Here is a 24,348-nt window from a genome sequence, read left to right as displayed (position 1 = left end):
CCGTTTAGAAGCCATTCTTATAAAAGAGAAAGGTTTGTCTTGTCTTGACTTATAATCTTGGTAGAATTCTAAAAACTATGTTTTAAGATGTTTCAATAGATTGCTGCACCTCTTTAGCATTTTTCTAAAAACATATAAAGAAGTGAGAGGTGGCCCATGATTTTTGGACAGAGTAATATCCAAGAAAAAACAAAACTGGAGCTATATTTGTCTTCTTTCCAACCGACACCACTATAACAAAAAACAAGAAGCATTTTATTCTTTAGAGACATCCTACACCCTCTGAATGGCATTATTTTGGAGAAAGAGTCATACTGAAGCGGTGACAGTGAACCTGAACACTAGTGGTGTGCGGATCGATACTGAAATACCGATTCTTCCGATACCAGCAATTTATGTTCTAGAATCGATTCTCATATTATAATATCGATATTTTAGTACTCTGGGGTAAATTTGTAGTTTTTCCATTAAAATGAATGCAGTGGAAAGAAACTATACAATTCGGATCGTCTAATTTGGAAGGAACTACTTCCTCTTACGCCTTTCATAGTCATATGCGGAATACGGCTGTATAAATGTGTCGCAGCCCCTGGCGTGCACACTCACAACAATGGCTGAGCGCAAACAGAGTCCTGTGTGGACACGTTGTTGTGGCAACACTACTGACCTCGTCAAACACCTCGGAGTAAATCACATCACAGAATATGATAAGCTTATAAATGGTAAATGGCCTGTATTTGTATAGCGCTTTTCTAGTCCCTAAGGACCCCAAAGCGCTTTACACAACCTGTCATCCACACATTCACACACTGGTGATGGCAGCTACACTGTAGCCACAGCCACCCTGGGGCGCACTGACAGAGGCGAGGCTGCCGGACACTGGCGCCACCGGGCCCTCTGACCACCACCAGTAGGCAACGGGTGAAGTGTCTTGCCCAAGGACACAACGACCAAGACTGTCCAAGCCGGGGCTCGAACCGGCAACCTTCCGATTACAAGGCGAACTCCCAACTCTTGAGCCACAATCGCCCCATGTTGAGGCGAGCTGAAGAGGAGGACAGGGACAGGTGCTGCTAGGGCGAGACAGACATCTCTCGCACAGTCCTTTAGTGCTGCAGGCAGGCAACATGCTCAAATAGCGCACAACGTCAGTTTTTTTTATTTCTATATGATTATTCTGCATTATTAAGCAATAAAAACAAGTTGTCTGATGTCCTCTAATCATTATGAAGCAATATGGTTATGTTATTATTACAATTACATAATACAATTATATATTGTATTATGAAATGCAATGAAACATTAAGTTTTTGTACAGAGTATCGGATCAGTATCGCCGATACCACCCTGAATTTTACTTGGTATCGGATCGGAAAGGAAATCAGTGGTATCGCACATCACTACTGAACACACCTCAAAGCTTTGTTGACCAAGCAGTGGTGTCTGTCACTACTGCTTGTCCTTCTTCTGCAGTCATCTGACCTCAGCCCAGTTGAATATATATGGGACACTTGGTTAAATTGTATTTACATAGCACCAAATCACAACAACAGTAGCCTCAAGGTGCTTTATATTGTAGGGTCAAGATCCTACAATAGTACAGAGAAAACCCCAACAATCATATGACCCCTTATGAGCAAGCATTTTGGTGACGGTGGGAAGGAAAAACTCCCTTAGAACAGGAAGAAACCTCACGAGGAACCAAGCTTGGGGAGGGGCGGCCATCTGCCGATGACAAGCAGCTGTGGAAGAGAGCCACAGATTAATAATAACAAACAACTGAGGAAACATCTGTGATATTACAAGATGCTTTTTAGGGCTTAGTCTCACCATACTCAGTTACCTTGTTCATATGCACCAGTGGGGTACATGTAAATGCTCCTTTCATTAAAGGTAAAATATTCTGCATATTTTATATAGGTTCAACATTTCACTCAAAAAGTTCTCTTAATTTCACAATAAACGAAATCTAGACTCACATTCACCTGTTGTAACAAAGTTTCGAACCTACCTCAGTGTAGTGCATTTTCATTTCCCCACAGTCAGTGCTCCTTATTTCTATTTAGACACATTTTGTAACACATTTCGACATTTTTGGTGCAATGATTGGCTGTCGTTGGAGTTTTTCTAGCCACATTAAATATAAAGGAATTGTAATAAATTTAACACATTGTATACGAAATCAAAGCGCTGGTCAGGTACATTAACATTAAACAAGTAAAGGATTTTTGTCTTCTGTTGCCATTTGTTATGATATGTGTTTGTTATCTGCCAAATAAGGAGCGCGGCTTCTTCACGGAAAGACGAGTGGGTGGTTGGTACATTGCTTAAATGGGCAATCGTCGGTAAATTCATCTTTTTACTTTATGTGAAGTGTGACTTTTTACTTGGAGCCTGTTGGTTCAGCATCGACTGCACAATGACGTCATTGCGTCAGCGCCCGTGAGTGTGAGCGTCGGGACGGGGGCACGGAACTGCTGTAGGGTCGACGAGTAGTCGAAGATGAAAGAGAAGGATGGAAATGAAACAGCGGTTTTTTAAATCGAGACACTGACTTGTCTGCAACAATAATATTCGTAGTGTCAATACGGAGCGAATGTTGCATGAGGACTCGCAGAAGAAGGGCTTCAATAGTGGTAAGGTAGTGAATGTAAGGAGAGTTGAGGAGGGCTGTAGCTTCTGGGGCTTTTTTGGAGAGGGAAAACAACATGGCTGCGGTGGAGCTCGAATGGATCCCAGAAACGCTGTACAACACTGCTATCTCGGCTGTGGTGGACAACTACAGCCGGTCAAGAAGGGACATACGGTCCCTCCCAGAAAATATACAGTTCGACGTCTATTATAAGGTAGGATTTTAGCAGTAAGGAGACTCTCAATGATGTGACAGCTAACATCCTGTGCGAGCTTCTGTGGTCGGCTGCTAACACTGCTTGCTAACGTTAGCGAAATGTCGGTAACGTTAGACTAGCTATCGAAAATTCCTCCTTAGGAATCTGATTTGGCTAACGAACAAGTTATCCAGCCTCGACATTACAGAAAGCTAGTGTGACAGTGTGTGTGTTGAAGCGAATTATTAAACTGCATCGAGACTGTCGCTAATTACCCAAGTATCCATTTAAATGAACTGGTTCCGTGATGTGTGGTGTTTTTAGTGTTGTCATGTCCAGGTCTGACCCACTTTGGCTAAAGTGACGTTAGCCGTTCTCACGTATAAAGCTCCTCGCTTACAACATACGTGTGCTTTTACAAACAATCACCATCAGCTTTCCATAAAGACGGACAGCGATATTAAACCACTGTAACCTCGACAGCGATTCTTTCCTTCTGATACGTGTAGTTGGTTAAGTGTCACACCGAGGTCAGGCGTGACAGACAGAGCAAGGATTTTAAAAACATGAAGGTCGCGAATACAGCATGTTTCACAGTTACTCGATCTTCACCCACCAGATAATTCCAGATGCCCATAAAATGTACACTAGGATCTGATATTTGTTTAATCTACGGGTGCATCTTTAGATCCTTTATTGATGTATACCTGATGTGTAACTCTAATACTTGGACGAAAAAAACCTTTAGTCCACCCAGTCATGGTATGCTAACTATTTAGTAATAATAAAAGTAACACCATATGTTAAAACCAATTGCGTGAGAAGTGTAAAAATCCTTTGAGTGTTCTCTTTGGGGTTAATATTGTAGCCACAAATATGTGCAAATGTGTTTGGAGATTTTGTTTGTAGTTGCATGTCATTTGGATTGAGGTTGTAAATATAAAAAATGTAGTGTAACACCAATCTATCAAACTGAGAGGCCTGTCCAAAGAACTGATTGTGACTGCAATAACAACAACTTGTCATCATTTCCAGCTGTTGAAGAAAAGATTTCAGACTTCTCAGCCATTTCTCTCCCCAGCTGCATATTTACAGATTTATTTGCACATTAGTAAATCTAGGTACACTTAAGAATGCAATTATAGCCAAAAACCATTTGCAGATTCCTGTAAACATCACAGTAGGCCTGTAGACAACCGAAGAAAATCATAGTCAACTGAAAACAGTTTTCAGCCAATCGATTGGATGCAGCGCTCGAGGGAAATCTGCGCATCATTTTTAGATTAACTAAATAGGCCATAGTGCACTGAGTGTATTCAAGCCTCTCAGCTTTATTAGTTCAAGTAAACAAAGTGAACCTAGTTTGTTTTATAAGTATGGCAGACACCAGGTTAGTGTGCTGCTGTCCATATTCATATCTTTTCTGATATTGGAACAAAATCGTCAGTGTAAGAAGTAGGGCTGGGCCATATTATACCGTTCACGGTAATACCGGTATAATGTTAGGCAACGATAGGAAAATGAAATATCGCGATAGAATGGGAGTAAAACGCGCATGCGCAGTGCCTTTGTTTTCATACGCACATGGCCGATTGTTGAGTGAAACAGATGAACCAGAATTGGTTTGTAAAAATGGTGCAACTTCAGTGATGTGGAACTGGTTTGGTGTTTGTCCGTTAGATACACAACAAAGCACATTTTTTTGCAGAACATGCAAGCGGTCGTTATTGTCATATTTGTTGGACTAAGATGCTCTTAAATCTGGGAGTAATCTGGGTCCTAAACTCCTATGCTTCAGGTCAAACAACACTGCAGCATCACTTAGAGTTAAAAACTGTCTAAATTCTTTCATCTTTAATAAAACGATCAGCATTGCTGCTTTACCAGGTGTAACTATAAAGTTTAACTTCCAGGCATCCATGAAAACAAAAGTTATTACATTTAACGGAGTTAGAAGTTAGCAGGAAGCTAGCGGAAGTTAGCTCGCTAGTTTCGCTAGTTACCTAAGCATGATATAGCATGTTCTGACGGAGAGATTTCTGAAAAAAATCAAACGTACAGCTCTGCTATCACTTCCAACATAAATGAAGACAGGAAACTAAACAGCAGTGACGTTTGTAGGGTTACTGAAGTTGGGCTAGCTGGTATATAATGATGTGCTACGTGATCGCTAGCGACACAGCTATGTTAGCATAACATAAACAGTGAAGCTGGAGGACGAACACTAACACTTTTCCACTTATAAAAGTTAACGTGAAGGTTCTTCATGGTTAGAGACAAATGCAATCGCATGGCAGGATGCTGTAAACGGACCAAACTTCAGTCAGGAGAACAACTGAGATAATCCATCCACAATACGAGGTTAGTCATTAATATACTGCAACAACATGGGAATAGAACAGCTGCCAGAGAATTCAACATTAATGAATCAATGGTACAGAAGTGGAGGAAGCAAGAAGAATGAGTTTAATAAAATTTGATTTATCTGACTGCTTTGTTTCGCTTAATGTGCCTTATAATCCCGTGCACCTTATGGTCCGAAAAATGCGTACTGCACACTGCAGTTTAATGTTGCAAAGCACCTCTTTTTAACTTCAGTGGATATTATACATGGTTATGCTCAGGATATGTCAGCCCATTTCTACTGGAAATGCCTTTTGGTTAAACTTTCAGCAAGGAATTTGCATTTGCACTGTTACATTTTTATAAAGCTTTAATGTACATAAAAACCAGCTTCTTGTTTAAGTGAAAATAAATGGAAGGTTGTCTTTTTGCGCTAGTAATGTTGTGGAGTTGTATTTTGTCTCGCATCAATTATATCGTCGGTTATATCGTTATCGCAAATTTTCAAATATATATCGTGATAAATTTTTTTGGCTATATCGCCCTGCTCTAGTAAGAAGTATTGTAGAAAAATAGTTACAGGCAAAAATGCCCTTATCTTGGATCGATCTTGATTTTCCTGAGAGATGAGGTTTCACATCCAGCTTGGCGTGGTTGCAGTTAATTTTACTGGCAGGTGTTAACCTGCAAACTGCACTGTGTCCCCCCCCAAAGAAAGAAAAAAATAGAGCTTCATTAAGACGGGGGGCCAATGGAGCTAAGAACTGGGGCAATTTGGTAACTTTGATTCATGTAGTCCTTCTGTTAATGTGCGCCTCTCTGTGTGTCTTAAGACACAGATGGAAAAATAATTAGTTTTACTCCACGTGTCTTAAGGCTAAGTTGGGAAGAAATCGGGCATTGTGGGTTTCTGTGTGTTCTGATGATTTATAGAGCAGTCACTGGAAATTCAAAACACTGCCTACTGACCAATCAGTGTTTAGAAAAATGGTGTCTCTTCCAGGAAGATCCCTTTGGATAGTAAGAGGGTCTGAAGTTTTTTAGTAGTGTCAGTTTGTTTTTCCCTGATGAGCAGTAGTAAGGGGAAATATTCTTTATGAATAAATATTCATATTCTGTGTTCCTTGATTATTATTAGGTTTTATTTTCTCATTGGTTGCAGATAATTTTAACATTAAATTATTCTCTAAAAAAAGGCTCCTCTTTGTACTTGTTGACCTTATTATATTCAATTTGCAAGCAGTGGTTTGAATTCCATTTTATTTATTTATTCTGAGCTTTTTTTCTCGCACCAACAACACGACAACAGCTGGAAAACAAACTAAAACGGTGCTTTTGCAGTCTTGCTGACCAAAGTGCTTAAACGTTCAGATAAAGAAATGATATGCTGAGTGTGTTAAACTTACTTTGTGCTGCAGGTTCCAGATGGAGTCTTTCTTGAAAAACAAGGGTCAAGGTGACATAAAACCTTCATTAGACACTGTCAGTGGTTATGGTATAAAAGTTTATTATAAATTTTCTCTTGTCTAACAGTAAGAATTAAACCTTTAAGCTGTCAGTCAGCTCGTCTTCACACTTATGGAAAAGGGGAAGAGAGCATTTTCAATTGTGTTTGTATTGATTCATTAACATTTTAAAATACATGTTTATTGTCCTAGTGGGCACAAACCAAAGCCATTTCAGAAGCAACATTAAACACAGACGCTATCTGAAACGCTGCTGGGCAGTTACTTTAAAACCCATACAGACTTGAATGGGGAGAGAATTCTAAGTTTAGGATAGGATAGGCTTTTATTGTCATTGTACATGTACAACAAAGTTTTGGGTGGTCTGCACCATCTGTGCATTTCAGTGGTCACTGTGACAGAAACCCAGTAAAAAATCTTTGTTTTTCCCTGAAAGTTTTTCTTCTGCTACAAATGCACATAATTTTGTTACTTTCTTACGCTTTCGTTAACATTTTCTCCTTTTATATAATGACTCTGGTGCAAATCCAGCAAAAGCATGAATAAATATTTTCTGTAAATAAACCAAAATGGGTTTTTCCTTAGAGCTCAGATGCCCCAGTTCCCAGGAGAAACACACTGACATGAAGTCTGGGGCATGGACTCGATGTGCTCAGTGCCTCCTAACATGATTAGGAAAGCACAATAACACAAGTGCTGGTTTACCCATTTTGCTGATGTGTTTTTGATACGATATACTGGAGTTTTGCTCAGTGTGCTCAAAGTCTGCTTTGGACTAATTCATGTGAAAATGCTGCCACGAGTTTAAGTCATTACAATAAATTGAAGGTACAGCTGTAACAAAAGTGTCAGTTTTCATCAAACACAAGCTAGCATCTAAAAGCTGAGTGCTGTGGTACTGTTCTGTGTGCACTGTGGAGGTTCCTGTCAGTTTCAGCAGTTTGCTGAAACATAGCACATGGTGAATTCACCAGCACTGACACTGATTTTTACCAGTGTGCCAAATCATCCTGAGGGCAACATGAACATCTGTGGAGTTCATGCTAGAATTTTAAGCACCGTTCTAGACAATTGTCACTGTGTTTTTACACACACTATGAAATGGTGACACATAAATGGCGCACACACCTAATATCATGAAGTTGTCTTGTCCACACTGCACATGTTTTCCTGTTTCTGGTTCCCACTGCCCTCCACAGCTAGGTGACTACTTGTGAGTAGAGCGTTTGACTTAAATTACAAGCACTGAAAGGTTAAAGCTGCACAACCAAAATAACGCCCCAGTACAGCAGTGGCTGCAGTACAAGTTTTCATTAGGTGAGATTTCATGTAAGAACCTTGGAGAGAGACATCTGTGATTAATAGTTTCCGTCACAAACACCACTATGGTGAGCCATTCGTGTCAAGGATTATATGGATTATACTGTCTGTGTCCACAAGTGTACGAGGGTCTATTTAATCTGAGTGGTGTTGATTTTCTTATCAGATGTGATTGTGATGCTCTGTATGGACATTCCAGGCAGACTGCAAGCAGAGTTGGAGGGTGGGGTCCACAGCAGCCCACGTGCATGTCCATAAACAAGCATAATCCTGGCTCAGTATAACAGTTTCCAGCTGCGTGCACTTTGATGACAGGCCAGACATCAGCAATTTTTTTTTTTTTGTTTTTTGTTTAAGATCCTGTTCAGCAGACAACATTGGTTGCATCACTTAAAGCAGAGTAAAAAATGTTCAGCTTCACTCCTGTAGTTACAGGTTAGACTGTCATTTACCTGCAGCTGAGACATTGGTTCCCCTGCACATTAAGAAATTTGACTTGTACCTATAGAGATGACATCTGTTGTATTGTTACTGAATCTCATTTCTCACTGTGTCTCACTGTGCTGTGCTCTCAGCTCTACCAGCAGGGTCGACTCTGCCAGCTGGGGGGAGAGTTCTGTGAGCTGGAGGTGTTTGCTAAAGTGCTGCGGGCTTCAGACAAAAGGTAAGAACATAATGGGGCCAAACTGTGCCCATCACTCTCCTAAAGTAGTTTTCACACTTCCACTGCAGTCCTGAGCAGGTTCAGCAGAGTCTGAGATTAACCATAAACTGCAAGTTGATTACCTTTGAGATCAGTTAACTCCGAGTACGTTCACCTTGAGTTTAGTGTGTGCGAGTAGGGAAAGAAAGCCACCTTCAATGGAGCTTTGATAGCACAATTCACCATGGCAACACGTTAAATGAAAAGCAGAACTTCTATCTTAATCCAGTAAAACGAGGAATATTAATATTCCTAACCTTTGGAGACCCTTTGGCTACTAAACATAGAGGAAGTATACAAGTATATGTCACTGTACACTGGGATGCTAAACTTTAAATTTAGGAGGGTAGAAAAGAGTCATTTTAATGAGCTCTGGCCACTTTGTCATCAGTAAAGATGGTATTTGGAGTTTGGTGAATGCCGGTTTTTTCATCATTCACCAAACTTGCATTTTCATTTGTTCATACTGGAATCCTCTTTTTTTTTTTTCTTCTTTTTTTTCCAACAGTGGATGGAACCAGTTTTTACACTGGAACCAAGCATAGGTTTAGTCGGGTGCCCTTAATGATGTTAAACATGTTTTTAGGTAACCAGAGAAATCTGTTTTTAGCTCTTTTGAAACTCTTGTCCACTCTGTTAAATGTAGTGTTAGGCAGGCTGATAGGTGTGAAACACTAATGATGCTGGAACAGAGAGGAAGGAAGCAATGTCCATCAACCAAAACTCTAATATTGTGATTGCTTCCATCATATAATTTCTAACTAGAGAATTTAAGGTCTTGTTTGTAGATCTTTGAAAACACATTTGGCACCTATCATCGTAGACATCGTTTCATGTGAATCTTCTTTAGACTGAGGAATGCTCATATATGGAAATGAGATCCCTTCTGTATGACGAGGACATCAACTGCGTACACTGACCTGTTGTTCATTTCTTGACGGTCCCTTGTGTGATATTCTTACTGCTAGTTAACTGTGCCAGGTGTTCTGTACAGTAGGGATGGTGCCATGCTGTCTACGGCCATGACTGATAAGAATCTGTTTACGCTAAAAGCTGCTTGTGGACTGGATTTTTTTATTTTTTGTGTTTCCTGCAATTTGACTGTTGACCCGATGTCTCCCTTTGACTTCATCACTGCAGACACCTCCTGCACCACTGTTTCCAGGCCCTTATGGACCACGGTGTGAAAGTGGCCTCAGTTCTGGCAAACTCCTTCAGCCGCCGCTGCTCCTACATCGCCGAGTCTGACGCCCACGTCAAAGAGAAGGCCATCCAGTTTGGCTTTGTGCTGGGTAAATGTCAGGGCTGGGCAGTGGAGGCTTCAGATAAGCACTGTGTGGGATAGAAGTGCAGAGCTGTCCTTATGTTAGGTGGTTGATAACGTACAATATAAACAGCATATAATGTGGGCCATATTAGGGCTGTGCGATATGACCAAAATCTCATATCCCGATATAAGACCTCTATCGTCCCGATAACGATATAAATCACAAAAATGTAACATTTTCTGTAAAGTCTGTGAATCTCGGGCAGGTGAAGTGTTTCCAGCTGCGCGTCATGTAGCTGGAGTCGAGTGTTTTAACCGATGCATGAAACGATACATTTTTAGACATAAGTTGTAACGGCGCCGTTTTCTTTGTGAGTATTTATTACACGGCGTGCTGCGGGGAAAAGCCTGTTCTAACGTTTGAGTCTAAGGTTTATTTTTTAGCACCGGACGGCTCTTTTTTACTTTTCATCTGTAAATAATCTGCATCTTTCACCTGATTCAGTTTATTTTGAAAAGTCTCAACAGGATCTTGAGCTTTATTGTGAAAGGTTTATGTGGAACATAAACAATCGAACACGCGATGGTGTTACCGTCGTTGTTGCTAACGACAACACATAAAAACAGGCGCTTGTCCGTCCGTAGTGTGGTGATATTAAATATAAGAGAAAGAGAGAACTTTAAGAAATTAATATAGCCACTACAGTGACCATCAGAACATGAACAAATATTACCGTAAACAGTTTATTTTGCGACACCACGAAACAAACGAGAGGGTAAAATGAAACGATAGACGTTTTTATATAGTCATCAGATACATATCGTTATATTGAACAGCCCTAGGCCATATGTATTATGATAATACGTTATTATAATAATTGTCATGTAGGGCTGAACGATTATGGAAAATAATCTAATTGCGATTTTTTGCCCCAATATTGCGATTGCGATGCGATATGCGATTATTTTTTAAGGTCTTTGTCTTCTGTATTATTAAACAAAGACAAGCAATACATCATATAGTATGGCCAATACTATATTACATTAATTTTAAACTGTTCTTTCCTGGAAGACAGACCTCTGTTATGATGACATGAGGTGATGCATGAATTGATGACTGACATTTTTATTTAACTTCTTCAATCACAACAGTATATTTGAACATACACAATAGTTTATTTTTAGCTTACAAACATCTGAGCATAAAGTGCTGACAAGGAACCCTGGTGTAAACATTAAAATGAAAGTCAGTACAATGTGCAGATTGCAGAAATATACATAAACAAAATCAGTGGCTTTACCACACTCAGTTTTTCGACATCTGTGAACTACTAGACAGTCATTCAATTAAAAAATAATATTAAATAAATAAAACTAATAAATAAAAAATACACACATCTTACTGATCTCTGCAGTCAGTAACATTACACATAAAGTGCAAACATAATAGCAATTGTATAAACACACACACAAACACGCCTTTAAAGTTTAAAGGCGTGAAATTGGACGGTCTAGTTCTGATTAGCGTCACCGCTGTCTCGGTGGAGTTTAATAAACTCAGCCGTCTGCTTCTTGCTATCTAAAATATAACCAGACACTGGTGTAAATTCTCGACTGTCTCATACTTCTGTTTAATAAGTTTTCTGTTTGACGTTTAGTCAGCTGTGTGAAAACCAAGGAGGAACCCACCCGGGGGATTAATAAAGTTTTATTTTATCTAATCTAATAACTTTAATCTCAGCCAAACCGATTTACTCACGAACAAACAAAACACTGAAAAAAGCCCAACAATAACATTTTTAGGTTGTCTAAGTGACTTATATATTACGTTTAACCCGAGCAGCGAAACTCCGCGGTGATCTGAAAATGATGTGCCGGGAGTTGTGCCGTTCTCGGCCGCATCAGTAACCCTCGAGCTCCCGGCCAGCTGTCGAGCTGGTGGGTAGCAGACGCCTCTGAAAACGTCGAAGCACTTTTGCAAATATGGGATATCTTGATAAACCGAGCAGATATTTGATGTTTACACAACTACTTTCTCGCCTGAAAATATGTTAAAAGTTTATTTTGTGACCCAGAAAGATTAGTACGAGTAATTTTAAAACTTAGTAGCGGCCGCCATTGCTGGAAACTGGAGTTTGGCTGGGCCGCGCTATGAATTCTGGGATATGGTAGTAATTTGGACAGCCTTCGGCGCGTCGCTGTGACGTAATCGGTCCACAAATGCGGCCTCAGGAGGATGCAGCCCATGAATTTGGACATGTCCAGAGTATAATCGCAGCCTTTGCGGTTAGAAAATTGCACTTGATCATGTCGCGATATTATCGCAAATGCGATATATCGTTCAGCCCTATTGTCATGTCATTGAGAGAATTTAATATTTGAGCAGAGTTCTAGCTCCCATAGATCTCTGAAACATTAGTCAGTGAATTCCAGATACTCCCCATCTTAACTCATTATGTGTATAAAGCACACCTGTCTGCAGAATCAGTTTCTTTCCAGTTTCTCCACCAAAGAACAAAAGTCTTCCCACATGACATTAACCCAAAACATACCAACAAGGTAACAAAGGAGAGGATAAGAAGAAGCTTGGCATTCCTATATGAAATTTGTGGAGTGAGCCGAAGCCTCAAGTTGCTAAGCAACAGCCAGGTTTTAGAGTTTCTGTAAAGAGCAATGGGCCAAAATCCCTACAAGAAACATCTTACTGCTGTGCTTCCCAACAAGGGTTTCTCCACCAAAATACTAAATATTTATTTCACTTAGAAACTGATTTGCATGTCATTAACTTTTACATAATGTGTGTTTCTGGATTTTGGGTTGATATTCTCTGTGCCTTAAAACTTTAGAGCAGGGGTGTCAAACTCAAATACAGAGTGGGCCAAAATTCAAAATGGAACAAAGTTGCAGGCTAACATTAATATTTATTGAAAAAAAAATCTTCCTCCAGATGTAAGAATGAATCTTTTCTTATGGACTCAAATAGGTTTTGCTGGAAAACTGAATATGGAACAAGCAAAGTATTAGTATTATACAGCTAATATATATATTAGCTGTATAATACCAGTAGGCCAGCTCTAATAATAATTTGGTATGGCTTCGCAGGCCAAATGTAATTAGGCTGCGGGCCAAATTTGGCCCACGGGCCAGAGTTTGACACCTATGCTCTAGAGATTTCTTTCTAAGTGACCAAACTTCCAGTCAAAGTTTGGTTTTCTTAAGACCCTTGTGCTATGACCAGCAGACACCATAGTTGTTAGGCAGATGACTGTCATGTTTCTGTTTGTAGGTGGCTTCTTGTCTGATGCGGGCTGGTATGGAGATGCAGAGAAAGTGTTTCTGTCGTGCCTGCAGCTGTGCACGCTCCACAGTGAGGTCCTCCACTGCTACCGGGCTGTGGAATGCTGTGTCAGGTCAGTGTCAAAGAGCTGCTTTTATTCACCAGGGAACTCTGTGTCCTATAGTTACAATACCATAATTGTTAGATGTGCCAGATATGATAGAATAGAATAGAATAGAATAGCCTTTATTATCATTGTACAGAGTACAACGAAATTGGAGTGCCACACCCTTGGTGCAAGTTTCAATAATAAATATAAATGTAAAATATAAAAAGTACAAAAAACCAATCGTAAGTACTCAAACAATAGTATGTACAATATATACAGGATAGCAGCATTAATATAATGACAGTATGAATAGCAGCATAATATAATGACAGTGACGGTATGGAATAGGTTCAATTGTTTTTGTGCTTATTTACTACGGTGATAGCTCTGGGAAAGAAGCTATCCCTGAATCTGTTTGTCCTGGTTTTATGTGACCTGTACCGTCGGCCTGACGGTAATAGTTCAAACAGTTGGTTGCTGGGGTGAGAGTGGTCCTTGATGATATTGCCAGCTCTGCTGAGGTACCGAGAGTTTGCAGTGACCTCCAGGCTGGGCAGAGAGCAGCCAGTGATCTTCTGGGCTGTGTTGATGACCCTCTGCAGTACTTTCCTGTCTGCAGCTGAGCACCCTGCATACCATGTTGTTATGCCGTACGTTAGGATGCTCTCTATGGTGGCTCTGTAAAATGTCACCAGCAGCCTCTCCTCCAGGTTGTTCCTCCTGAGCACTCTCAGAAAGTGGAGACGCTGCTGGGCCTTTTTTTTACCACCGCTGTAGTATTTGCAGTCCAGGAGAGGTCATCAGATATCTGCACGCCCAGAAACCTCATGGAGTGTACCCTCTCCACACAGCTCCCGTGAATGTAAAGTGGGGCCGGGTCTGCTCTGCCCTTCCTGAAGTCCAAGATAAGTTCTTTAGTTTTCGTGGTGTTCAGTTGGAGGTTGTTAACTGAACACCACTCAGTCAGTCTGTTGACCTCATCTCTGTAGTCCGACTCTGTAGTCCGATGATGTTACACAACATGTGTTTTCTCCCAGAACACTTAGGCGTCTGACAGCACAGCTTGAAATGTTAGTTGTGAATAAAAGCCACTGAGTGATTCATATGAAGAGCTGTTAAACAGTCTGTCTTTACATTTTTTTGATTCTTATCAGATGAAAACGGATAAAACACAGAAACTGTATCTCATCACAGACGGTTAAGCTTTCCTTCTGAGTGGAAGTAGCAGCTATCTGTCATGGAGTAACAACACTGTAACTGTTATAAACTAAAACAGCAACATTGTTAGAAGTACCATGGGCCCATATTTAAGGCCTTGTATATAAATGAATCCCAGCAGATGGTATTAATGAATAAACTGAACACTGTAGAGCTAAGAAAAAGCTGCAAAAATGTTTGATCCAGATGTTTCTGTAGCATATTTGGTCCTGACGGGTGTGTTGACCGGGCACAAACATGTAAGCTGTGGTACAGTTTTATATGAGCTCTGCTGTCTCTGTAGTGTGTAACCGAGTGGGTGTGATGGGTTGTCCGTGATGGAGAGCAGTTTGTTCAGTGACCGCCTGTCCCTTGCTGCCCAATGACGATTCCAGATTAGTTTGTTGATCCTGCTACATGTCTACCAGCATCCCGAGAAACTAGAGACTGTTCATCCGCCTGTTGTACACAGCATCACTGTTGGGTTCTCCAGTTTAGTGTCCAGTCATTTAAGTGAACTATGGAAGTCAGCAACCATCTCTTTGTCCTGGGGACGTTCAGGAAGGGGAGATTTTTGTTGGACCATCCCACAAAACGTCTCACCAGTACCTGTACTCTGACTCCTGCCCACCCAACCACTGCAGTGTCGTTAGAGAGCATCTGCATGTGGCTCGATTCCCTGTTACACTGGAAATCTATAGTGTAGAAAATCAACAGGACTGTCCTGTGTGGTGCCCCAGTAGCACTAACACCACATTAAAGATGGGCTTCACCATCCATACAAACTGAGGAATCCAGGAGACGGTAGCAGTGGTGACAGCCAGCCTGAGCTTCTCTCATACATGCACACACACATGTTGCAAATTGCGGAAAACTGAATCCAGTTATTTTCAGGGAAACCAGTGCAGCAGTTTCCTTCCACAGCTTTTGTTGTTTTTAAATTGACAGTTATGCAGTAATACAGCAGATAAGACTGAGACTGAAGCGTCCCTGTCTTCTCTCTTCAGGCTGCTTCATGTCCGTAATGGAAACTGCAAGTACCACCTTGGGGAGGAGACCTTCAAGCTTGCTCAGTCTTACATGGACAAACTAGCCAAACATGGCCACCAGGCCAACAAGGCAGCGCTGTACGGCGAGCTCTGTGCCTTGCTCTTTGCCAAAAGCCACTATGACGAGGTGTGTAGGTTTGACCACTGAGGTGCTTTACAGTTTTGATACTGAGACAACTGAAAGTCCTTTCTGTCTGCAATGACCTTGTCTCTCAGGCGTACAGGTGGTGTATAGAGGCTATGAAGGAAATTACTCCAGGGCTGCCTGTCAAAGTAGTGGTTGATGTCCTTCGCCAGGCCTCCAAGGTAACACTCACACATGTATTTATCGCTCAGATCAGTCTTTGTCTGAATTTTTACACTAGTCTTCCAGACACATGTGTAAACTGTGGATTGTCTCTTCCCTGCAGGCCTGCGTGGTGAAAAGAGAGTTCAGAAAAGCAGAGCAGCTGATCAAACATGCAGTGTTTCTAGCAAGGTAACCCGCTGGGTGTAATGAAGACTCGACAGGGTACTTTCTAACATCGCAGTTTCTGACTGAAAATATTGTCTTACAGAGAACATTTTGGACACAAGCATCCCAAGTACTCCGACACGCTGCTAGATTATGGATTTTACTTATTAAATGTGGACAACATATGCCAATCGGTTGCTATTTACCAGGTACGTAGAGCGATGTGCTACAGGAGTATGCTCTTGTTTTCAGTGATGTTATTTAATTCAATCTTGTCTGATGTACAAATCCCAGACAGCGCTGGATATCCGACAATCGGTCTTTGGGGGGAAGAACATCCATGTTGCCACAGCCCATGAAGACCTAGCCTACTCCTCATATGTGCACCAGTACAGCTCTGGGAAATTTGACAATGCTCTGTGAGTGCATCTTCTAAACTCGGCTAATTACATTCCTCATGAGCTGCCTTGTAAATGTAGTCCAACACCCAAAGTCAGACTCTGGTATTTGGGTAATGTGTATGCAGCTGCACATATCAAATGTTTAACTGTACACACGGGCAGACGTAAAGATGACTGGAGATGCCTGTTGTTTGTGTAATTAATCATGTGATGCTCCTCGTGTATACAAAGGCTGTGAGTCAGCATTGCCTAATGGTGAGACCTTTGATCCACTTTTGGACCGTATGAGCTGCAAAACAACTTTGTTCAATGGAAACACTTGATATTCTTGGAAGTGTTTGTCCCCAATATGTAGAGTTTCCAGCCAAGTCTGAGTTACACGACTGAGTGCTGTGTTTGTCCCTCAGATTCCATGCAGAACGTGCCATAGACATCATAACTCACATTCTGCCTGAGGACCATCTTCTGCTGGCCTCCTCTAAGAGAGTCAAAGGTAAGGCAGGCAAAGTGGAGAGTAGTATTATGCTCGTGTGTGTGACTGGCTGCTTGTAATAAAGTACCTTGAAAGAACAATTTAAAACTGGTTCTTTGCTAAGTTGTCTATTCGTAGGTCAAACTTTTGTGGTTTGACAGATTAAAAAAACATTCAGCAAGTGAGTGAAAAAGCAGCCGATGTCCAAACAAACAGTTTGAAAGAGCTTCAGGACGCCTGGAGAATTATTGATTAAGACCAGTTTACATGGAGTCTGAATCCTTTAAAACATAAGAAGTTAGGGATAGCTCAAGACTTTTGCACAGTGCTGTATCTGTTTGAAGCTGTGCATTATGTCTTATAGACTCTATCCGCGTTTGCTTGTTTTTCCCCAACAGCCCTGATTCTGGAAGAAATTGCCATCGACTGTCACAATAAAGAGACAGAAGAGCGCCTCCTGCAGGAGGCTCACGACCTGCACCTCTCCTCGCTGCAGCTGGCCAAGAAGGCTTTCGGAGAGTTCAACGTACAGACAGCCAAACACTATGGCAACCTCGGACGACTCTACCAGTCCATGAGGAAGTTTAAGGTGAGGAGGACATGTGTGGTTTGTAATATTTGACACAATAATTCAAATTAAGGGGCATAAACCATCCCAGCGTGTGCCAGTTGTGCTGCCTTGTGATAAAAATAATCTCAGTGTAAGAAAAGGTCAACGGCAGAGAACAGCTATTCCACATTCACCTCATCTTGATTAAGAGATGAGTGTTTGTGTGAGAGTGAGTCACATTGTGCTTTTACAAGCACAAACCACTGTTTGTGGGAGACTGAATGGTTTTTGCTATTTAAAGCCAGAAATGATGAGATGTGAAATATTGTCATTGCAGTTGGCTGGGATTACACAAATATCAGAGTGGTGCACATTTATAAAGAGTGTGCACCAGTCTTAGATGCTGTCTTTGGCCTATAAAAAGCCAGAGTGGAGGTTAAAAGTAATCCTGCAGAAGTTCTAGTCTGCAGCTGAAATGACTTTGGGCAAGTATCTAATATCCTGCTGTTAATGAGAGACTGACTTGGGACTACACGTTATTCCTTTTAGTCCATTGGAAATGGACTGGAAAACAATTTAAGTGTGAAAGGCCATAACTTGCTTTCAGAGTGTAATGTGACAACTTTACTTTGACCCAGTTACAACACTTACAGGCACTGAACCACTTTTTGTTTTCAGTGGAAACGTAGCTGGATGTTTGATTTATGGGAAAGGCCATGGAAACCAAATAAATATTGCCTTTGAGTTTTGTCTTTGTTTGTGATTCATATCTCTTTGTCTTGCACACGTATTTGTGTAACCAGGAGGCAGAGGAGATGCACATCAAAGCCATCCAGATTAAGGAGCAGCTACTGGGCCACGAAGACTATGAGGTGGCTCTGTCTGTGGGTCACCTGGCCTCCCTCTACAACTATGACATGAACCAGTACGAGGATGCAGAGAGGCTCTATCTGCGCTCCATCGCTATCGGTCAGTAAGAGCAGAACAAGTTCACGTCCATGTTTTTTAGTGTCACAGTAAATGAGGCCCAAGGCCTGGGTCCTGATGTTGCTTCGTCACAGAACATGTTGTACTGAGATGCATCATACTCAACCTACTTCTCAGTTAATTGCCAAGTTTTGCTGTTATTGTTATGTAATCATTTATGTAGAGCTGACATTAATCAGTCCAACACCTGACGTTACTTCGCTACAATGGAAGAGGGTAACATTATCAAAAACGGGGCTCGAGTCAGAGAGACTGAATGAAACATGGTCTGTGATGTTTCTGTCTTCACAGGTAAAAAGCTGTTTGGCGAGGGTTACAGTGGGCTGGAGTACGACTACCGAGGCCTGATCAAACTCTACAACTCAGTGGGAAACTACGAGAAGGTGTTTGAATACCACAACGTACTGTCCAACTGGAACCGGCTGAGGGACCGGCAGTTTGCAGTGGCGGATGCCCTGGAGGACGTCAACACTACACCCCAGCAGACCCAGGAGGTGGTACAAGCTTTCCTATTGGCCCAGAGCCTAGGCCCCACCCGCCCCTGTCTCGGCTGATTGGTTGACCGAATGAGAAGGAGAAGAGAGGAGGGAAAAGAGACAAGTGGGTGGGTTTTAGCCTGGTGTGGACATGATTTGAGCCCAAAATGTGATGCTTCAGTTTCACACGGATTAGTAACACAGCAAATTCAAACATCACTGGCAGCTTGGTTGACTTTGTATGCTGCCAGTACACACACACAGACATACACACGTTTTCATGGAATAAAAAAAATAAATAGAGAAGACACTTATCAAACCTCATCAACACACTCTCACCATCAAGATGCAGTCACTGCGTTTCTCCAACAGAAAGAGGACACATGCCCGAGACTGGGGACTCGAAAAGAAACGTCAGACGTCCTATAAGGATGACGCACGACCTCCTCGCCTCTCATCTCACTCGCCTTTTTCTTCCTGGACAGCAGTTTTGCTTTTGTACCGTACCAGTGTAGCTCAGATCTCCGGGAGCGAACCCGTGTTCTCAAGAGCTGCACGACAGCATCTGTGGAATACCTGCACATCCATCAGCATCACTTGGCAGATCACAGCTGGAAATAGTTGGATATTTTTGACACTTGTACAGTTAAAGAAAATACAGATTGTACTCTTGAGTTTTATTTGAAGGCTTTTTGTTGTTGTTTTTTTCTTTGCAATTAACTGAACGCGAACCCTCAAAGTTGCGTGGAGGAGAATGTGATAACACCAGGTGTGGTTTTTACACACAACAGGTTTTCACAGGTCTTTTTTTCCAGCTTAGTACTGACATAGCATCATTAAAATGCCAATAATTTATATGCAAACATATGTTTATGTAGCCCTTTGTTTAAGTTTTCTTACTGAATGAGAAATGGCTCAACACTATGATAACAAGGGACACGGATGGGAGGGCAAAGAGGAAGCTGCTACATGTGCAAAGGCTCCGCAGCCTCGCTTTGTTCATCTTGAGGCTGTATGTGTGAGTGAGTGAGTGGAACACAACTCTCGGTGCCCAAGTGCTCCACCGATGACTACCAGCCTTACACCAGCTTGCAGTTATCTGTCTGTAGACGGACCCATATTTTGAAGTGCTAAATAAACTATTATATCCTTAACGGCGCTACAGTGGGGACCAATATTGTGTGCTTGTGTGCGTGTTTGCATAGCAGCCTGATTATTGTGCATGTGGCCTCTCTGCTTCACACCCTCCTGTCAGAAAATCCCATTAAAGTTCCTGATATGTTTTTCTGTTACTGGCCCATCGTTCAGAGTCTCGCTGTCCAGAATCTCATCTGTTGCTTTATTTAAAAGCTCAGCTTCGGCTGGTTTTCAGTTTTACTCGACATCTTAGCTCTATAACAGGGGTGGGGGAACTCCAGGCCTCAAGGACTGGCGTCCTGCAGGTTTTACATGTGCTTGATCCAATACAGCTGGTTTAAATGGCTAAATTAAAAAGGTTTCCAGAGGCCTGACAATGAACTAATCATTGGATTCAGGTGTGTTGACCCAGGGTCATATCTAAAGCCTGCAGGACACCAGCTCTACAGCTGCCATGTTGGTATTTTAAAGCTAACTTAGGCTCTCTAGTGGACAAAGTATGCAACGGCCATTACATACTTTGTGCCGAAAGGGCTTTAAAGGAACATGTTCTTATTTTTAGACTGTAATATTGTATCTTTTCATTATTCTCAGTTCTAAATAATCCTTATTGACCTTATCCTGAGCCTTGGGGCAGCCACTCAAGTCAGTGTCTATCTGAAAACAGCTCTTTTAGTGCCTCTGTCTCTCTTAAAGCCAGCTCTCTTCTGCCTGTCACACACAAATAGTTTGAACAGCAGGTGTGTAGCCAGAGCTGTGTGCGTGACTTAACCATGTTAATGGGTTTGGCTCACTGACATGAGAAAACAGAACATTTGAACACCTAGTTGGTCCATTTGAAACCTGTTTGGATTTTGTTCTGTATATTTGGAGTAAGCTACAGTGCTGCGACAAAGTATTTGCCTCCTGATTTCTTCATTTCATGCATGTTTGTCACACTGCAGTGATTAAGATCATCAGACAACATTTAAAATGAGATAACATACGTTTTTAATTGATTTGTGATTTTTGGTGAGGGACAAAAGAACCTACCTGGCCCTGTTTGAAAAAGGAAAAAAACAAAAACAGCTTTTCATAAAAAGAACATCACAGTAAGAGCATGTGGAGGGAGTGGGAGTGGAAGTGGGCTGCTTGGATGATTAAGGATCTGGATGGAAAAAGGAATTCTGCTCTCGACGTACAGCTCGAGCGTGCTCGGGTTACGCAGCAGAACAACACAATCCCAAATATACCAGCAAGTCCATGACCTTAACAGGTTGTTCATGGCCAACACCCCACCAGTGCTCCTCCATACTCGACCAGTTTTTAGACTTTAGGCCAGGTAGGTTTGGATAACTTTTTACCCTTAATCCTAATTTTGAGCTTATTCTGGTTATGTCTGTGTAACATTAACAGTTGTATGATGACCTGAAAGTGAGACAAAAATGCAAAAAACAATGTGTATATCAAGAACGGGGCAAGCTCTTGTTCACAGCACTGTTTATGTACCTGTGATCCTGTAAAGCCTTCCACTGCAGATGCTTTCAGTCTAATATTTAGTCCACAGTTTGGGAATCACCAGCTTCTCTGGATGGGATTTTTTCGTTAGTGCAATTCTAACATTACACATGGACCCTTGTTTCACTAAAGCAGTCTGTCAATATAAGAGGTGAAGGAGAAATGAGCGCTTAAAGAGACGCTGCGTAACAGTGGCGTGAAGAAAGGCATGGACGCATGCTGTAGCAGATGAAGGATGAGATTTTGCACAGTCGAGGCTGAACACAGGCTGTGGAGATTCTGTGCAACGTTACTGAGAATGTGATGCCATGGATGAATAGTCCGCTGTTAATTTAGTATTTAGTTTGTTTTGAAAAGAACGAATGAAGAAAACGAGCTTTGCCTTGCTGTTGCTTCAGTGCTGTCAATGTCTCCCTCTGTAACAGTGATGTGAGGGGCTGTAGCTGAGGAGGAGGTCCAGCTCTCAGCTAAACACTCAGTGCTTTGGCTTAAATAGACCCCCCACCCCTCCACCTCTGAGTAGATTTCTTATCTACAGACTTTACTTGTAAACAGGTGCATACAAAGAGAAGGATCATGAATATTTCTTTGTCTTAAAAAGTGAATCATGGAGAAACTTTGCATGATTTGACGTGTGTGCTGTGAGGGCTACGTCTGCATCTTCTCCAGAGGATTACAAAACAGGTCTCGGCAGCAGTTTCTAATCCAGCTTCGGCTGAGGTGCAAGTTCCTTTTTCCTGCTTGGCCAAGATGATCTGCTGATGTCTGAAAGGGAATAGTGTAGTTCAAGTGGTGGTGTCGGGGGTGGGGGGCGCAGGACAAAGTTCAAATTGAAGCTGCGATGTCTCCAACAGCCCGCTTCTCTCTTCAGAGTTCAAAGGAGACGTGTGGGATGTGTTCACTGTTGTCCTGTTACTGCTTCACTGTTAGCTTCAAAAACATTAAAACATCGTTGACCATCACAGTTTCCCTCTTTGCTGTCCGTCAGCTGTACACATCTGGACTTCACCATCCCAGCAAACAACAGGACACTTTTACACTGATGAGATGAAATATTCAGTTTATTTGATTTCAGTCCTTCAAGTTTTCTTCCTTTAAATCTGGCTTTAAGTATAGGTGAGTTATAGTGCATAATACAGCGAGTGGAAAGGAACTTCAGACTTTACTTGGAAATTGCCATTTTTGGCAATTGCCACTACATTTCACTGTGAAACTTTTACTCCTTTTATAGACTAGCCTTACAGCTTCCATCACTGACATTTTACACACAAGACAGATTTTAAAGGGTTAGGATTGCTGCTATACAAATCATAATCTTTTTTTTTTTACATATATTTGATCGTGCTGGAATTAAAAGTACACCCTGCAGAGCACATAAAAGAGGCAAACGAGGTAAAGTGTGCATAGTAGCAGGCACAGGCGGACGATCTTCCTGCGAGCATGCAGAGGTGGGATGCCCAGGATTTGTAAAGTGTTCACTCTGCAAAGTGCTTCTATTGCCGGGCATAAATGAGGGTCGTTAGATCAGGTAGCGAGGCAGCAGAGAAAGCCACAAGGTGTCTTTGGATCAAGAAGGCAGATCTGTTGACGACTGCGGCTGTGAGTCTGATTAATCCAGGTGAGAGAGGGTGTCTGATGTTGAGAGGTTTAAAACCTGTGATGACCTCATGTTACATCACTGATGATGCATCCCAGCACACTAGTCTGTCATGCAGACCTCAACCAGGCACCGCTCATCACCCGAACACCACCATCACTACAGCGAAGCACGGTGGGGGCAGGATTACACTGTAGGGATGTTCCCTCTAATTTTTCATGTGTCTGAGCGAACACACAAACTCCCTGAGTGGTCTCTTGGACCACTGTGAGCAACAGCAGACGTGTGCACTGTGGTCACGCCAGCATCCAATCCACCCAGGTTACATGGTTTATTAAAATAATCAAATTACAGCATTTATGTTAGACGACTTTTAATTAACTGCTTTAGCCCACTTACAATGATTTTTTTTTTTTTTAAAGAAATCTTGTTCATGACCTGTGCAGCATGTTAAAACTATTGGAAGTAAAAATAACTTAAACTCCAATTTTGAAAACACAACTTTCTAAAAAAGAAATTTATGAAGCTCTGACTCATATCATGAGTATGAGTCTGTGGTCTGGGAGAGAGTCTGTAACTCTGTCTGCAAAATACAGTAAATAATGACCAATGCTGGGCAGTTAATTATATAGTTACTTCTTCAAAAAGGTAACTGAGTTATGCAAACAACAACATTTTTTGCAGCTGTTTACCTAAAAATGCAGCCAAGGCGTTTTTTTTTAAATAAACATTTCAAGCTATTTACAGAACACAAATTATTTGTGCCACTGCAAAAAATAATTCCTGTCCACTATGAGATGAAGGAGAACAACAGCCTGATACCTGCAGGCCTGACAGCAGCAGACGTATCACTGCTGTAACACCTGTAACATTCAGCAGTCGCCTCATTGTTCTGACACACAACAAAACTATTGACTACACTACACACTAACTACACACTAACTACACACTGACTACACACTAACTACACACTAACTACACACTGACTACACACTAACTGCACACTAACTACACACTAACTACACACTAACTACACAAGATTTGCGCTAAACGTCGCAAATCTCTCACATCTCAAAAACACGCCGTCACTCCTGTTTTTACCGTTTCTTCCCACAGTAAATATAAACAACGACAGTATTCAGTAAAAAACAAAGAAACATTGCAGATATTTTTATCATAACTCTGGTTTTACGTGGCCGATCAACACAATTTAAAACT

General features: G+C 41.6%; 1 protein-coding gene across 1 annotated transcript; it reads left to right on the top strand.

Annotated features, from left to right (window-relative positions):
* Nucleotides 1–2,446: 2,446 nt before the first annotated feature.
* On the top strand, nucleotides 2,447–21,914 carry LOC147313873 (amyloid protein-binding protein 2). Its single transcript, XM_086260590.1, has 13 exons — nucleotides 2,447–2,846; nucleotides 8,533–8,621; nucleotides 9,801–9,952; nucleotides 13,214–13,337; nucleotides 15,518–15,686; nucleotides 15,776–15,865; nucleotides 15,970–16,037; nucleotides 16,117–16,222; nucleotides 16,308–16,432; nucleotides 16,822–16,907; nucleotides 17,285–17,475; nucleotides 18,240–18,405; nucleotides 18,715–21,914. The coding sequence occupies exons 1-13, from the start codon at nucleotides 2,709–2,711 to the stop codon at nucleotides 18,975–18,977; spliced, it is 1,767 nt and encodes a 588-aa protein (XP_086116716.1). The 5' UTR covers nucleotides 2,447–2,708; the 3' UTR covers nucleotides 18,978–21,914.
* The last annotated feature ends 2,434 nt before the right edge of the window (nucleotides 21,915–24,348 follow it).

This window comes from Aulonocara sp. 'chitande type north' Nkhata Bay, linkage group LG14, assembly GCF_057382095.1.
Source record: "Aulonocara sp. 'chitande type north' Nkhata Bay isolate Kocher_YH1m ecotype deep benthic linkage group LG14, A_spYH_male_GT1.1, whole genome shotgun sequence".
Classification (NCBI taxonomy): Eukaryota; Metazoa; Chordata; class Actinopteri; order Cichliformes; family Cichlidae; genus Aulonocara; species Aulonocara sp. 'chitande type north' Nkhata Bay.
Note: the sequence above shows the minus strand (reverse complement) of the source record. Positions and strands in the feature narration are given on the sequence as shown.